Source organism: Galeopterus variegatus, unplaced genomic scaffold, assembly GCF_000696425.1.
Source record: "Galeopterus variegatus unplaced genomic scaffold, G_variegatus-3.0.2 Scaffold1748, whole genome shotgun sequence".
In the NCBI taxonomy this organism is placed as follows: domain Eukaryota; kingdom Metazoa; phylum Chordata; class Mammalia; order Dermoptera; family Cynocephalidae; genus Galeopterus; species Galeopterus variegatus.
In genome coordinates, this window is record NW_007727859.1 from 139,089 (window position 1) to 153,462 (window position 14,374).

The following is a 14,374-nucleotide window of genomic DNA, read 5'->3' on the forward strand; positions in this document are numbered from 1 at the left end:
GCTTCGAGGTGGGCGCCGAGGGCTTCATCACGCAAGTAGAGCGCTTCACGTTCGCCGAGACGGCGGGGCTGCGGCCCGGGGCGCGCCTGCTGCGCGTGTGCGGCCAGACGCTGCCCAGCCTCGGCCCCGAGGCCGCTGCCCAGCTGCTGCGCTCGGCGCCCAAGGTCTGCGTCACCGTCCTGCCTCCCGACGAGAGCGGCCGGCCCCGCAGGTCAGGGTGCAGGGGACGCCAGGGGGTGGGAAGACCGGGCAGCCGGCCCCCGCCCAGCCCGGGCTCCCGTGTGTACATCAGCGTCCTCTCAGGAATCCCGTGTGGATGCCTTTCCTTCTTGAGAGGACTCCCCGTGGCTCCCCCTCTCTGTACCGCACTTTTTCTCGTGTGTTAGAATGGCACCAGTTAGACACGTTGTTTCCACTACCCGAACATCAAATAGCCCCCACCCGACTAGCCTTCCCCGCCCCGCCGCATGTCGAGTGCTAACCGAGGTACAGGCAGACTTTCCGCAGAGGGCCAGAGAGTTAATAGTCTGGGCCGTCTGAGCCCCTGGTCTCTGCTGCAGCTACTCAGCTCTAGTTGTAGGTAAATGAACGTGTGGTGTGTTCCACTCAACTTTGTTTATGGACGTGGAAAATTGTATTTTATATAATTTGCACTTGTCTTGAAATATTCGTTTGATTTTTTTCAACTAGTTAGAAATGTAAAAACCATTCTTAGCTCACAGGAGGTCAAAAACTGGCATATCTGTTTAAAAAAGAAAAAGAAAAAAAGGCACAGGCCATATTTGGGTTCAGGCAGTAGTTTTTGGATGCTGATCCATTTACCCGTGCTGTTATTTAACCTCTGGCAGCACTTTTATCCCCATTTCACCAATGGAGAAATTGATGTTCACAGTGATTTGCCCAGGATACACGGAGGCAGCACTGGGATTTGAAGCTAGGTGTGGAAAAATGTCCAGTAACCAGGCAGACATTTTTCATTGTTGTCAGGGAGTTGGAGGAGCTCTCCTCCTCCTGGAAATGAGCCCTCTGGCAGCAGCTGGGGATGGGACTGGGGGACTAGGGAGTCCTGCTTGACACCACCCCTTCTCCCCCAGGAGCTTTTCGGAGCTGTACACGCTGTCTCTGCAGGAGCCCAGCCGGCGGGGTGCCCCAGAGCTAGTGCAGGATGAGGCCCCAGTGTTGGTCCTACTGCCCAACACAAGGCAGCTACTTCACCTGTGCCTGCAAGATGGCGGCAGCCCTTCAGGGCCAGGGGATCTGGCTGAGGAGAGGACTGAGTTCTTGCACAGCCAGAACTCGCCATCATCCCGCAGGTACACCCTCTTGGCCTCCCCTCTCCGCCAGCCCAGTGAGGCCTGGACAGGCAGGCCTCAGTGGAAGCAGTTTCCAGTAGTGAGCCACCCCCCTCTCCCCAGCTCCCTGTCAGATGAGGCCCCAGTCCTGCCCAACACCACCCCAGACCTCCTCCTGGTCACCACAGCCAAGCCGTCAGCTCCTGGTGCTGGCAGGGAGACACCCCCCACCGAGGTGAGCAGAAACAAGGCTCTGGAACCCAATGGCACAATGGTGACAGTGGGTGTCACTGCATCCATATCCACCTCTGCTCCCCAGGACGGGCCCAATGGCCATGAGGACAAGGAGGACAAGTGTGACCCGGCCCCAGAGCTGAGCACCTCCATCCTGCCACGAACTTTGTCTGTGAGGAACTCCATCAGCAAGAGTGAGTGTGGAGCAAGGCAGGTGCAGGAGGGAGCAGGAGGGCAGCTCCGGGCTCCCCTGGCTGAGCCCACTTCTGCCCGCAGTCATGTCGGAGGCGGGCAGCGAGACCCTGGAAGACGAATGGCAGTCCATCTCGGAGATCGCCTCCACTTGCAACACTATTCTGGAGTCACTGTCCCGAGAGGGTGAGGCCACCAGGGTGCTGGGGGTAGGAGCCAGGATGGGGCTCTCTCTCTTTCCGACCTGCCCACACAGTCCCTCTGTCCCCATAGGACAGCCCATCCCAGAGAGCAGAGACCCCAAGGGAACTCCAAAGTCTGATGCTGAGTAAGGCTCCCCATCCTCATGTAGCCCCTGTATCATGCATGTGTGACCACTCTTTGTGCCTGTCCCCTGGAGCTGAGCATTATCCAAGGTTCTGCTTCCACATGCACTTAAATCTGAGAAGATAGGGGCTGGGCCCCCTCTCACTCAGGTGGGTCTGGGAGCCAACCTGTGGCACTGCCTTGTGCCCTGGTCCTGCTGAGTCCTGACCCCCATGTCCTCAGGCCAGAACCTGGGAGCCTGTCAGAGAAGGTCTGTCACTTGGAGTCCATGCTCAGGAAGCTGCAGGAGGACCTGCAGAAGGTGAGGGGGCGGGCTGGGGTTGGTGGGGAGTCACAGGGCTACCCCAGCAAAGGACCAGCTGCTCTGACTCCTGTCTCCCCCCACCCCCAGGAGAAGGCAGACAGGGCAGCTCTGGAAGAGGAGGTGCGGAGCCTGAGGCACAACAACCGGCGGCTCCAGGCTGAATCGGAGAGCGCAGCCACCCGCCTGCTGCTGGCCTCCAAGCAGCTGGGCTCGCCCACCACCGACCTGGCCTGAACTGGCCGTGCCAGCCTCTGTCTGGCTATGGGCCTGCCTCAAACTGCATGGCCCATCAGGGCACCTGGGTCACACGGGGCCCTCAGCCCTCCTCAGGAACTCTCTCCCCGCGCAGAGGCGCATCTTAGCACTGCCCCCACTCCCCAGCCCATTATTTGGTGGCAGAGTTGCCCCCACATCGTCCCTGTTTGTAAATATTCTGTGGAGAAAAGGGGACTTCAGGGAGTAAAGAAACCACTGCTTTTTGTGTCTGTACATGTGTTTAAGACATGACAGGGGAAGGGGTTTTGCCCCCAGAGGTCTCAGCCAAGCTCCGAGGGCCAGTTAGAAGCACAGGTCCTGGGAACATTGGCTCAGGGTAGGGCTGGCACTCACTAAGAGGTCTCTGAGGCTAGGTGACCCCTTAACTTCTCTCCCACAAACATTTGTTTGGTTCTGTTGGGAAGCAGGTGGCCATACTCCACACCTACCCTGCCTGGTTCTCCAAGCCCTGGAAGCCAACTTGAGGGGCTGAGGTCAGGGGCAAGGGAACAGAAAGTGGACCTATAGGACAGGGGAGGGACAGTGCTTAGGGGTCAAGGAGAACCAGGCTTTGCCTCACAAGGCTCTGCCTCACAAGGCTCTGCCCCCGAGTGCAGGCCCCACTCTGGTCTCTGAGCCCTCAAGCCCAGTATTGCCTCAACCACCTGGCCATATCTTGCAGGGCCCAATTCCAGAGGTGGTAACTTCCCTGCCTCAGTTGCCTGGGGAGGAAATTGGCCCTTGACCCACTTCTCCCTTCACCAGCCTGTGATCCCTCTGTTCCTCACCAGATGGGGTCTTTCCCATGAGTGGCATCATGAGGTCCAAACTTGAACTCTGTCTAAACCCTGTGTTTTCTGGCCCTGAGGCCCTAACAGGGCACTAACTTGCTCAGCATCACATGCCTCATCCAGCCCCTTCCCTAGGCTGGTTGAAGCTCACTCTGCTGAGACCTAGGCTCTGGGCCTGTTACTTAGGCAATGGCAGGATGAGAAACAGAGCATCAGGGGATCAGGAAGTCTTCATGGAGGAGGTAATGTGAGGGTTGAGTTTTGAAGGCGGAGTAGGAGTTCACCAGGCAGAGGTTTCAAAGGTATCCTGGTGGGACCAGCTTTTTGGACTAGAGTCAGAGCACATGCAGGAGCCAGGATCGCTGGAGCAGGAGCTGGAGCTGGATGGGACAGACTTGTGACAGGTGCACTGGAGATCCTAGATTAGCAGTTCTCAACACTGCCCCAGCTTTTCCTGTTGTGGACTATAGTGAGCAGCCCTCACAGGGCAGTGCAGAAGGCTCTGGTCACTCTCTGGGGGTGTGTCTGCAGAAAATTGGGTTCTGGTCATGTGGATGATAGATGTTTAAAGGGAGAGTGACAGGATGAGATTTGGGTGTGAGTCCTTTGGCTGCAGGGAGGCCAGGGAGGAGGCTACAGCAGCAGTCCCGGTGGGAGGTGGTGGTGACCTAAACTATGTGATAGCAGTGGTGATGGAGAGAAGTGGACAGATTTGCCAGAACCGCATGAGGGATTGGATGCGAGTTGCTAGGAGAGAATAGGTGGCATCCACAGTGGTGGCCACGTTTCTGGCTGAAGCTCCTAGAGGGTGGCAGGGCCATGGCTGAGACGGAGAGGGAAGGAGGGGCAGGCTGGGGATGGCTGAGGTCATCTGGAACAGTGTTGGTTTGAGAGGCCTGAGGGACGTAGGGTGGAGATGTCCAGTGGGCTGGAGTGCAGGGGTTAAGAAACCTGGGCTGGAGGGCTGGCCGGTTAGCTCAGCTGGTTAGAGCGCAGCCTTCTAACACCAAGGCCAAGCGTTCGGTTCCCCATACCGGCCACCAAAAAAAAAAAGTCTGGGCTGGAGACAAAGATTTGGACTGGTGAACTATGAGGTCACTTAGGGAGTGTGGGAAGGACCGTGAGAGGGTTTCCGGGGGTCACTGCAGGACACCGGGAAAACCAAGAACGAGGTCTGGGCTGGAGGATCTGGGCTCACTCGTTTCCCTTTGGAACTCCGGTTGGGGACATCGCGTGCAGCTCCTCCGTCGGCTTCCTCTGGGTCAGGAGCCTTATCACCCCGCCGGGTCCCTCCTTCGCCTCCGCGGCTCTATCGAGCCCCACCCTCCCCCCACCGCCCCCAGGCAGGTTCGCCCGGGTCCTGACCCGGCCACCATTTCGGGCTCCGCCCCTCGGGCGGGAGTTCCACTTGGCCCGGCCCCTGAGTGGGTCACCCTCGCTTCAGGCCACGCCTCTACCCCCGCCCCCCGAGCCGGAGGCCCCACGGAATCTGGACTCAAGCGTCTTCCGGTTCCCTAACATGCGCCGCCCGCTAGCATCTCTCGCAGCCGCCGTCGGTGGGGGTCTGTACCCAGGGCCTATTGTGTTCCCAGGGGACTCGCTAACTTTTGCAGCGCATCCTACTAATGATAACCCGTTTGCCCCTGCCATCACCTCCCGCAACGGTGCAAAGCCCAGAAGAGAGATGCCATCGGCCTCAGCAAAGGAGTTTTCCTGAAGGGTATTACCTGGCCTCCCCCTCGCTGAACGCCCTGTGCGCACGCGCACCCGAGGCGGGCTCTAGCCGGCCAGAGCCTTCCGCTGCCGCGCGTGCGCGTGAGCCCGACCAAGCCGGAAGTACGTTTAGTACTAGCTCCATAAGGCCTGGTCTTTGTTTCGGCTTCCTGGGGCTGTGGATTAAGATTTCTTCGTTCATTTCGGAACGGATAGGATATCAACGCATAGGTGGGGCAGGCCTAGACCTTCACCTGGCCTCTCCCATTCCCAGACAGAGGCAAGCTTTTCCTTGGCCATCCAAGAGATAAAAGCCCAGACTTCTTAGCCCTGCATTCTTGATCGTTTACAGCCTGGCCCTATGGAATCTTTCCAACATCGTCTCTCTTACCTGGCTCACCTCCAAATGCTGGCTCGCTCCTCTTTGAGATCTACCCTCTGTTGATCTAAGACCTGGAGCTAACGGGCCTCTGTGAAGACTTGTAACTGCTCTATCCCCAGAGCCAATGGGCCCCACTGGGCTCTCACTGCGCTGGAAGCCCCACTGTAGCTGCCTGTTTTCATCCACTGGATAGTAACTGGGGGGTTCCAAGGTCATCCTCTGTCTGCAGGCTCCCGGATGACTGTACATATTCATCCAACTCTGAATCACCAGTGTCCAGCCTGATGTGACCAGCAAAGTGTGCACTCAGTGTTTGCTGAAAAAAGGCAAATCTCTGGCCAGCTTGGCAACAAATTTATTAGTTCAGAGTAGAAAGAGCAAGAGTCCAATTGCTTTGATTCTTCAGTTAAAAATGTGCCTCTTGACTGGAGAGCTGCCAACCTGCCCTCCTCCTACTCTCCAAACAACTCGCCCTATTCTTTCCTTTTTGTTGTCTGCCTGGTGCTCACCCTACTATTAAGGCACTTGAGAAAAGAGGGAGCAGGAAACAGGGAAGCCTCAGAACAAACCCTCTCTAGATCCAGGAGAGGGCCAGCACTGTCCCACCAGTTCTTTTCAGCCACAGTTGAGCAAGGAAAGAGCTGGCAGAGACCTCTGCAGGGCAGGAAGGCCAGTTTCTCAAATGCTGGTGTTAAGCACAAGGACAATGCCAGCGCCACGGAGAAGGGGTTGGTAATAGGGACATTATTCTGGATCAAGGTGTAAATGAATCCATGATGTGAGGAAGACACTTGATAATAAGGCTTTGCGGCCTCAAAGGCCACAGCTCCAGCCTGCCCCTCTCTCTAGGAGAGTACTAGAAGCCGGAGGATAGGGATGGGTGCTCCAGAGTTCCTTATAGAGGGGAGCTAACCATCAGGATAAAGGAAGAAAGAGTTTGAGTTCTCCCAGCCCCCCCTTTCCAGAGAAGTTAATGCTTCTGCTTAAGCACCTCCAGAGAGAGAGAGAGATATAGATACTGCTGATAAAAGAATAAAATGCGCCCCCACCCCCCAGAAGACATTACCCAAAGTTGGGGGAGTTGGAGCACAAGCCCCCAGAATCCATAAGTGCTTTGGGAAGGCTTCAATCCCCTGCAACCCAGTACCTGGGCAGAGCAGGTATCACCCCTTTAGGAGCTGATCTGACTCAGAAGGGCTGAGAAGTCCATGTCTGCAATGGAGGAGAAGTCTTCATCCCCTGAGAGGAGGCCGTTGGGGAGCCCTGAGGCCCCAAGGGGGGCAGGAGCTGGGTCAGGGGGCCTCTGGGACCCTGTCACCAGGCGAGTTATGGCCTCAGGGTACTCCATCAGCATGGGCTCAGCTGTGTGGGGGGCCATAGATACACCCTGGTTTAGCAGCTGCTGAAACTCAGAGTTGTCGACAGATGCCAGGTCCGTGAACACGGTTGGGTCTGTGCTATTGCCCAGCAGGGCTCCCAGGTCTTCATCAGCATCAAACTGCAGCTGCAGCAGGGCCTCTGACAGTGTTCCTTCCCCAGCCTGGGGGTTCTTGGTGGCAGGTGGAGCCACAGCCTGAGGAGGGCCTGAAGCTAGGACAGGGGCCGGGGTCGGGACCTGGGCCAGGACTGGGCCAGGGGCTGGGGTTTGGGCCAGGACTGGGGCCGGTGCCAAGCCCGAAGCCTGACTTGGGATGTGCCCAGAAGAATATACCATGGGCGAATACTCATCAAAGTTGATGGTGCTGAGAGACGGCGTAAAGGGATAGGGCTGGGGAGCTGGAGGAGAGAGACAGAGAGGCGGGGGTCAGAGAAAACCCCAGAGACCCATCCCATCCTCTGCACCCAGCCCCTCTCAATTGTGCTTAGGATCAATCCCTTTCTATGGAGTCACTGGCAACAACCTAGCTTCTTCCTCCTACCCAGTCTGACCCAGCCTGTGGGGTCCAGTCTAGCCACACCTCTTTAGAGCCCTCCCTGACTACTCAAGCCCACAAAGCTCTCTCACCTCGGACCTCTTAAAGCTCTCCCAGCTTTTAGAGGAAGGGACACTTTCAGAGATCAGCTGATCTCACTTTACAGCTGAAAAACCAAGTCCTGAGGGTATGAGCCCATGGAGCACCAGTGAGTAATGGCCTTAAGTGGGCACTTTGTCACTCTTTTTTGAGCCATACACCAGCACATACATCCTGCTATATTATTTTATTTATTTATTTTTTTAAAAGATGACTGGTAACGAGATCTTAACCCTTGACTTGGTGTTGTCAGCACTACGCTCTCCCAAGTGAGCCATGGGCCGGCCCTCATCCTGCTACTTTAGAGGTGAATTTTTTGTTTCCCTAATTCAACTGAAAGCTGAGTGCAGAGAATGTGCATTTTTAACTTCTATATCCCAAGGTATCTATTCTCAGACTTCACTGTGTTTTAGCATCCCCAAGGAGTTGCTCGTTCCTGGGCCACATTTTCAAAGCCTCTAATTCAGTAGGTCTACCTTGGGGCCCACGAATCTGTACCTCTACTGCTCCCCAGATGACCCTGACAGAGGTCACCAGGCTTTCCCCCTTGAGAAACATGAACCCAACAGACAATAGGCTTCAGACACCTGCTGGTGAGGCTGATTCCTCTTCTCCTCTCCCTCGCAGGTATCTCAACTGCAGGCTGAACAGACTTGAACCCATTGTCTCAGTGGGACAAAGGAAATCCTTACCTGGCTTGGGGACAGAAGTTGAACTGCGGGAAGGCACAGCAATGCGCCGGGATGGAGGCCGGGGGTCAGTGGGTCCTACAGGGTAAGGGGTGGGTCAGTTCTCAGCTCCTGGGGTGCCCCCCCCATGACCTTTGTCTCCGGCTCTCCCACTCCCCAGCTCACCATTGAAAGGACTCTTCTTCATGATGCTCTTGAAGGTCTCATATGTCCTTTTGCGTTTCTCCTCAATCCGGTGACGATCATCTGGGAAAGTAACAGGGAGAAGTGGGACTCATTCAGCTCAGCTCAGCCCCCAATGCTCTCAAAGGGCCCTAAGGAGGAAGGCAGGAGCCAGGCTTTCCCAAGACCCACTCTCCCCGCCTTCCCAGCCAATGAGAAGGAATGTGTGACACTGTGACATTCAACAATTCTAAGAACCCCACAGCTTTCTGAAAAGGCCTCCAATGCCCATCTAAGGCCATGTGGGTGAGGCTGGGTAAAGGGGCCATGTCTTGGGGAACAGGATCCCTCACAGGGGCACCCTTCATGTCCTAGCTTATCCCTGGCCTTGATCCAGGCCTGGCGACAGTCTCTCCGCACTTGGGGGCAGTTGAGGCATGATAGGCTTGCTTAAGACTTCAACAGAGACTCTTATTCTTATCCCTGATAGTTTGATACTTTAGTCTGGAGCTTTCAGAACTAGCTTTCTAACTACCACAGCACTGGAATAACTCCAAAGCATCTCAATTCCATCAGTCCAGAGCCAACCTCATCATCTCTCCTCAAAAGCCTGGTTCTTTTTCCTCCTGTGTTCCCTGACCATCCGTCTGCCCTGTCACCAAAGCCAGAACCCTTGAAATCATTCTCAGTATCCTTTCTCTCACTCCCCACCGTTCACTAACCTGACACATATTTACCAAGCACGTACTATGTGCCAGCCTCCCTCCTAGCCACTGGGGATAAGGCCATGGGTAAGCCTACAAGACGCCTACTCCCAGAAAGCTGACATCCTAGTGATGGAGGGACAGAGACACAGCATATACGCGAACAAGAAATCTCAAGAAGTGCCAGGAGCTCCAAAGAGATAACAGAGTGCTGTAACAGTACCAGCTGTGAGACTGGGGAGTGTAACGTAGGGTGGTCAGGGAAGAACAGGTGTGAGCCGGTCACATGAGGACCTCGGGGTCAAGCATTCCAAGCAGAGGCAACAGCTAAAGACAGGTCCTGAGGAGGGACTGAGCTTAGTGTGTGTCGGACACGAAAAGGCCACGGGGCTGAAGGGTGACAAGGAGGACTGCAGTAGGAGAGGTGACCTTCCCGCTTTGCCATGCCTTCTTCAGGTTTGCACCACATCCTCTCTTCCTGGACTACTGCAACATCTTCCAAAATGGCCTCCCTGCCTCGAGTCCCTCCCTCACTGATGCTCTGCACTCAGCGCCACAGTGAGCTTCCAGATCTGCTCGGGTCACTTCTCTGCTTAGAAACCTCTAGAGGCCCCCCACTGCCTTCAGGATGAAACCCGGGATGAAGGCCTTGAGCTTAACATGGCCTCCTCTGTCTGGGCCACTCACTGCCTGACATCAGCCCCCACCTCAAAGACACCCTGAGGCTGTGCCCGTGCCAACAGCCCGCCCTTCCAGGTGCTGGGCTGCTGCCTGGAGAATGCGCTTCTGTGTCCTTCTGCAAGTGCAACGCCGCCACCTCCCTGCTGCCGGCCTCTGCGCTCTCAGGGCACTTTGCACACACCTGTCTTGCATGTCGTCCTGTGACTTAAGGTCTGTTTTGTTTGCTTGTCTTCCTCACGTGACTGAGCTTCTGAAGGGCCGGGAGCATGTCTTTTCCACTTTTCTATGCACAATACCTGGCACGTGACCTGGTACCAAGTAGGCATTCAAAGCCTTGACCAAATTGTGGCTGGGTTGTATGCTAGTGACAAGAAACACACAGTATGGCAACAGGGACCTGGAGCCACATGGCCTGCGTTCAAATGCTGACACTGCCACTCAGTAGCAATGTGAGCTCAGACAAATCAGATGCTATCTCCTACCTCAAAGGTTTGTGAGAGATTAATATCTGGTAATTCACTGAAATGCCTGGAATAGGGGGAGACGTTGTAGGAGCTCAGTCAAGTCTAGAGTATCCTTATTATTAAATGAGTGGAGAAATGGATTTTGAATATCGTGTCAATCCCAAGCTCTGACTCCAGCTGTTGGCCCTCCACTACAGCCCCAGACACCCAGCCCCGCTGCTGCCCTCCCAGCTGTGTACCTGTGTCCGGCAGGTACTGGAATTCCATGGGCTCGCTGAGCTCCCGATCGGAAGGCCGCCGCAGCTGCATGGAGACACGCACGGGAGCCTGCAGGCTGGGGTCCGCGTAGGGAGGGGTCCGGAACACAATGGCCACTTGTCGGTGCACATCAGCTTGTGAAAAGGAGCCTCGGGCCTCCCAGCCTGGTCCCGTGAAGTACACCTCAATGTCCTCTGCAGGAGATGGGATGGCAGCGTGTCTAAACTCCCCTCCTCCCAGTCTATCCTCCAACTTCTGATGTGTGTCTCTTCAGATATATCACCCTGCTGCCCCTGAGGTCCCAGAGGCACTGGGGGGTGTTAAAAAACCAGTTACCTGACACTCACCATCTCTGCTCAACCTTGCCCTTCACCTCTTGTTCCAAAGAGCCCAGCCCTGCCCCCTAGTGTGTACCTTTCTGCACCTTGTCACACAGCAGGAAGATCTCATCCCCACCGAGGCAGCTCCCAGAGTTTCGGTTCACTCGGCAAATCTTGAGCTCAGCAGTGTTGGGGGCACCTGAGGGTGTGAGAATAAAGAAGAAAGCCCTGAACCACCGGAGGTCCTGGGGTAGCCTGCAAGAGATGCAACACTGCTGCCCAACCTAGAGTCAGGGCCGCCCAGAGCTTGCTGACCACACCTCTGCAGCCAAAGCCAGACCATTCCCATTGGCTCCTCACCCCAACCAATTCGGCAACTATTTACAGTGCTCGCCACTCTTCTAGGCAAGAACACAGCAACACACAAACCCTAAACACCTCTGCCCTCACGCAGCTTATGGTCCAGTGGGAACCAATCTGATCTCACCTTCTCTTTCTCCACCTGACCCAAGTAATCTTGAAGGCCTGGTTCATACTCACCTTGGCAATGAACTCTTCTCTCCTGACCCTCAGATTATCCTGATTTCCTGTCCTTGGGGCTCCAGGGCCCTTTTATTTTCATTCATCCTTCTGGTTACTTAATGACTACAGTTGACCAATGTCAGCCCAATTCACCGTGAGCTTTCTGGGAGCTTCCATCATGGAGTTCTCTCTAATATTATCTACCTCCTGGGAGTTCATTTCCTAGAGCCATTAGCACACTTCTGGACACACCACACTTTCATCACATGGTACTGAAAATGCCCATTTCCCATCAGACTCCCTGCCAGCCTGAAAGCCACACCACAAGGGCAGCTCTGGGTCTTCTTTGCCCTGTCTCCCCAGCTAGCACAGAGCTGGACACAGAAGAGATGATAAATTTACTGGATGACTGAATGAAGCCAGAGCTCCTCCCACAGGCCACGCCCACCCCAGCCCCCCTTCCTCCTACCCAGGCCCACCCCTCTCCCGTCTCCCCTTCCCGTGGCTCCCCAGCCACTCACGGTTATCAAAGATGGGATGAGAGAGGACAGGCGGCAGGCGGAGGGGCCTGCCCGATGGGTCCCGCACTGTCACCTGGAAGCAGAGCCGTACAGCATTCAGGTCATAGTCCCCACGCTGCTCCTCTATGGGAACTGCCATAAAAACAGGTGGTTAGCAGAGGTGGGGCTGAGGTGTGGGGGTAAGGTGGGGGGAATGAGGGAGGTGGGGAGTTCTGGGCTGGGAGGGCTGGTTAAAGGCATGTGAAACAGTACAAGTCCTAGAGGAAGAAGAGGAAGACAAGGTTCTAGACGCATCACTAACTCTACTGTGACCCAGAACGACATGTCCCCCTTCTGGGCCTCAGTTTCCCAGTGGTAAAATGGGAGTGTATACTGAATAACGGGCAGCAAGATTCCATCTGTACTGTGAGTCTTGGCCAGTGAGGGAAAGATGCAGGTACAGTGCCGTGGGGAGGGTGCCAGAAGGTGGGGGCTGCAGGCAGGCTCAGGTCTTCGCCCCCTCACCCCTCACCTTGGAAGGGGTTGTTGTTGGTCTGGATGCGCTGACTGATGGCTTGCTCCAGGTCCCGCTTCTTCACACACTGGATCCCCAGATTCTGGAAGCTGAGGCACCCCCCAGGCATCAGTTCCACTGTCTCCAGCAGTCTGCCCCACCCCCCAGATAATTGCTCCCTGCTTAAAGCTCTCTGACAGCTTCCCACTGTGCTGCAGTGAAACCCACTCCCTTGCCAGTCTCCCTGCCACTCCCCACCCTCAGCCACAGGGGCCTCTTTCTGTTCTCCACACGCACTAAACTCATTCCCACTTCAAGGCCTTTACAGTTGTTGTTCTGCTTGGAATGTTCTTTCCATGCTTCTCTGCTCTTTCTCAGAATTCAAGTCTTAACTGGGAGGGGCCTTCCCTGACCTCCCGATCCAAAGTAATGAGACCAGCTCCCCCGCCTCCCTCACCCTGGGCTGCCCTTCCAAGCTATCAGCCAGTTTCATTTTCATCACTGAAATTACTACTCCCTAAAGAGTATCTTGTTTATTTATTGTATATTTATTTACAGCTTGTCTTTGTCAACTGGTAAGCTCCAGGAGAGACTGCTGGTTCAATGGTTTCCTTCCTTACACAACAGATGTGACATGCCCTTCCAGCCATGCAGATCAGGGGTTCAGAGGTGATTAGGGACCCATCCCTATCCTATGGAGCTTACATCTGCTACAGAGTGGACACACAGACAGAAAATTTCAAGACAAAAGAAGTCTGCTTGCAGAGCTGGGGACAGAGGAAGGGGTGAGGAATTCTGTCCTGCGTCCCAAAAGGAGTAACACTGTAACAGCTACTCAACTGCCCTGCCTCCTGTCCCCCACCTCACCCCCTAAGTATTTGGGTTTTTTCTCCAAGATGTCTCCCACCTGTGGATGCAGCGGTCCGGGCAGAGCTCAGCCTCATAGAAGCCATCCCGGCAGTCCTTTCCCACAAGCTCATGGGGATGAGGCCGGTGAGGAGGGTCCTTAGTGACAAGGGAGATGCGAACTGTCCCTGGTCCTGTGTAGCCATTGATCTGTCCAAAGCGTGGATAGTGCTTTAGAGGCCTAGGAATTCCCAACCTGACTGCCAGATACAGAGGGCATGGTGGCGCAAAGGCAAGCCTGCTGGAATCCCACAGTCCTTTCCCCTACCCCACCCCTGGGGGCGGCTACCTTGATGGTAGGGTGGGTCTTTGTGGTGTCTGTGCTCCTCTCGCCCGGGATGCTGCCCGCTGAGCGGCCCTCGCACTTGTAGCGGAAGCGCATACCCCGCTGCTTGGGCTGCTCGATGATCTCCACATAGGGGCCGGAGGCCTGGGCTGGCTCTGCAGGGGGACATGGGCGACCCCCATCAGGCAGCTGTCCCCATTGCCTCTACCCCTGGGGAGCCCCTCCCCAGCCACTGAGGAAGGATGGTCCACTTACCTGAGGGGAAGATGAGGGGGAACAGGTCTGAAAAGGGAGGGAGACAAGGGTCAGCCCAAGCCCACTTCCCGTCCTCACCAGGAAGGGCCCGCGTCCTCCCTCCGAGGGAAACTGAGGCAGGACCTGCTCCCTAGAACCTGCCATGAAACTAAGGGGGGGGGGATAGGAGCCAGAAACACCTGTTTCTTGCGGGAAATTGGGCAAGGAATCCTTCCTCCACCGAGGGAAACTGAGTCAGGGTCTGGTCCACTTTCATGAGGAAAACTACGGGAGGGCACTCCGTCCCAACCACCCATCCTGAGAGGAAACTGAGTCAGATACATTCTCCTCTGACAAGGAAACTAAGTCAGGACTGCCCCATGGACAGGAGGGGTAAACTGAGTCAATGCTCCCCCTACACTCCTACCCAGGTAAGATACTGAGTCAAGGCCCCCCTCCACCCAGAGGGGAAACTGAGTCAGACCCCTCATCTCCTGCCCCGCCCCGCGCCACCATCCGGCCGGCCGCTCCCTGCGTAGCGTCCGTCGGCGCAGGAAGGGGCGGAAGGCGACGCGGAGGATCCCGCCGCGTCCCCAGCGGCCCCGGCGCGGCCACCCCGCGGGGTGGGAGGG

The 14,374-nt window shown here is 56.0% G+C and overlaps 2 protein-coding genes across 2 annotated transcripts in view; one reads left to right on the top strand and one right to left on the bottom strand.

The window, feature by feature from the left end:
- The window catches only part of SIPA1 (signal-induced proliferation-associated 1), a 9,297-nt gene extending 6,459 nt beyond the window's left edge, over nucleotides 1–2,838 (top strand). Inside the window, exons 8-15 of the mRNA XM_008578720.1 lie at nucleotides 9–211; nucleotides 1,095–1,313; nucleotides 1,416–1,527; nucleotides 1,612–1,720; nucleotides 1,803–1,904; nucleotides 1,992–2,046; nucleotides 2,268–2,346; nucleotides 2,437–2,838. Coding sequence (XP_008576942.1) covers nucleotides 9–211; nucleotides 1,095–1,313; nucleotides 1,416–1,527; nucleotides 1,612–1,720; nucleotides 1,803–1,904; nucleotides 1,992–2,046; nucleotides 2,268–2,346; nucleotides 2,437–2,583 — 1,026 coding nt within the window. The 3' untranslated portion in view covers nucleotides 2,584–2,838. The remainder of the gene's footprint in view (nucleotides 1–8; nucleotides 212–1,094; nucleotides 1,314–1,415; nucleotides 1,528–1,611; nucleotides 1,721–1,802; nucleotides 1,905–1,991; nucleotides 2,047–2,267; nucleotides 2,347–2,436) is intronic.
- Nucleotides 2,839–5,825: 2,987 nt separating this feature from the next.
- Nucleotides 5,826–14,374, bottom strand: part of RELA (v-rel avian reticuloendotheliosis viral oncogene homolog A) — a 9,957-nt gene continuing 1,408 nt past the window's right edge. Inside the window, exons 4-13 of the mRNA XM_008578721.1 lie at nucleotides 13,764–13,893; nucleotides 13,512–13,663; nucleotides 13,224–13,372; nucleotides 12,335–12,426; nucleotides 11,824–11,955; nucleotides 10,875–10,979; nucleotides 10,442–10,654; nucleotides 8,357–8,437; nucleotides 8,195–8,269; nucleotides 5,826–7,266 (exon numbers count right to left, since the gene is read on the bottom strand). Of these exons, the coding sequence (XP_008576943.1) occupies nucleotides 6,662–7,266; nucleotides 8,195–8,269; nucleotides 8,357–8,437; nucleotides 10,442–10,654; nucleotides 10,875–10,979; nucleotides 11,824–11,955; nucleotides 12,335–12,426; nucleotides 13,224–13,372; nucleotides 13,512–13,663; nucleotides 13,764–13,893 (1,734 nt within the window). The 3' untranslated portion in view covers nucleotides 5,826–6,661. The remainder of the gene's footprint in view (nucleotides 7,267–8,194; nucleotides 8,270–8,356; nucleotides 8,438–10,441; nucleotides 10,655–10,874; nucleotides 10,980–11,823; nucleotides 11,956–12,334; nucleotides 12,427–13,223; nucleotides 13,373–13,511; nucleotides 13,664–13,763; nucleotides 13,894–14,374) is intronic.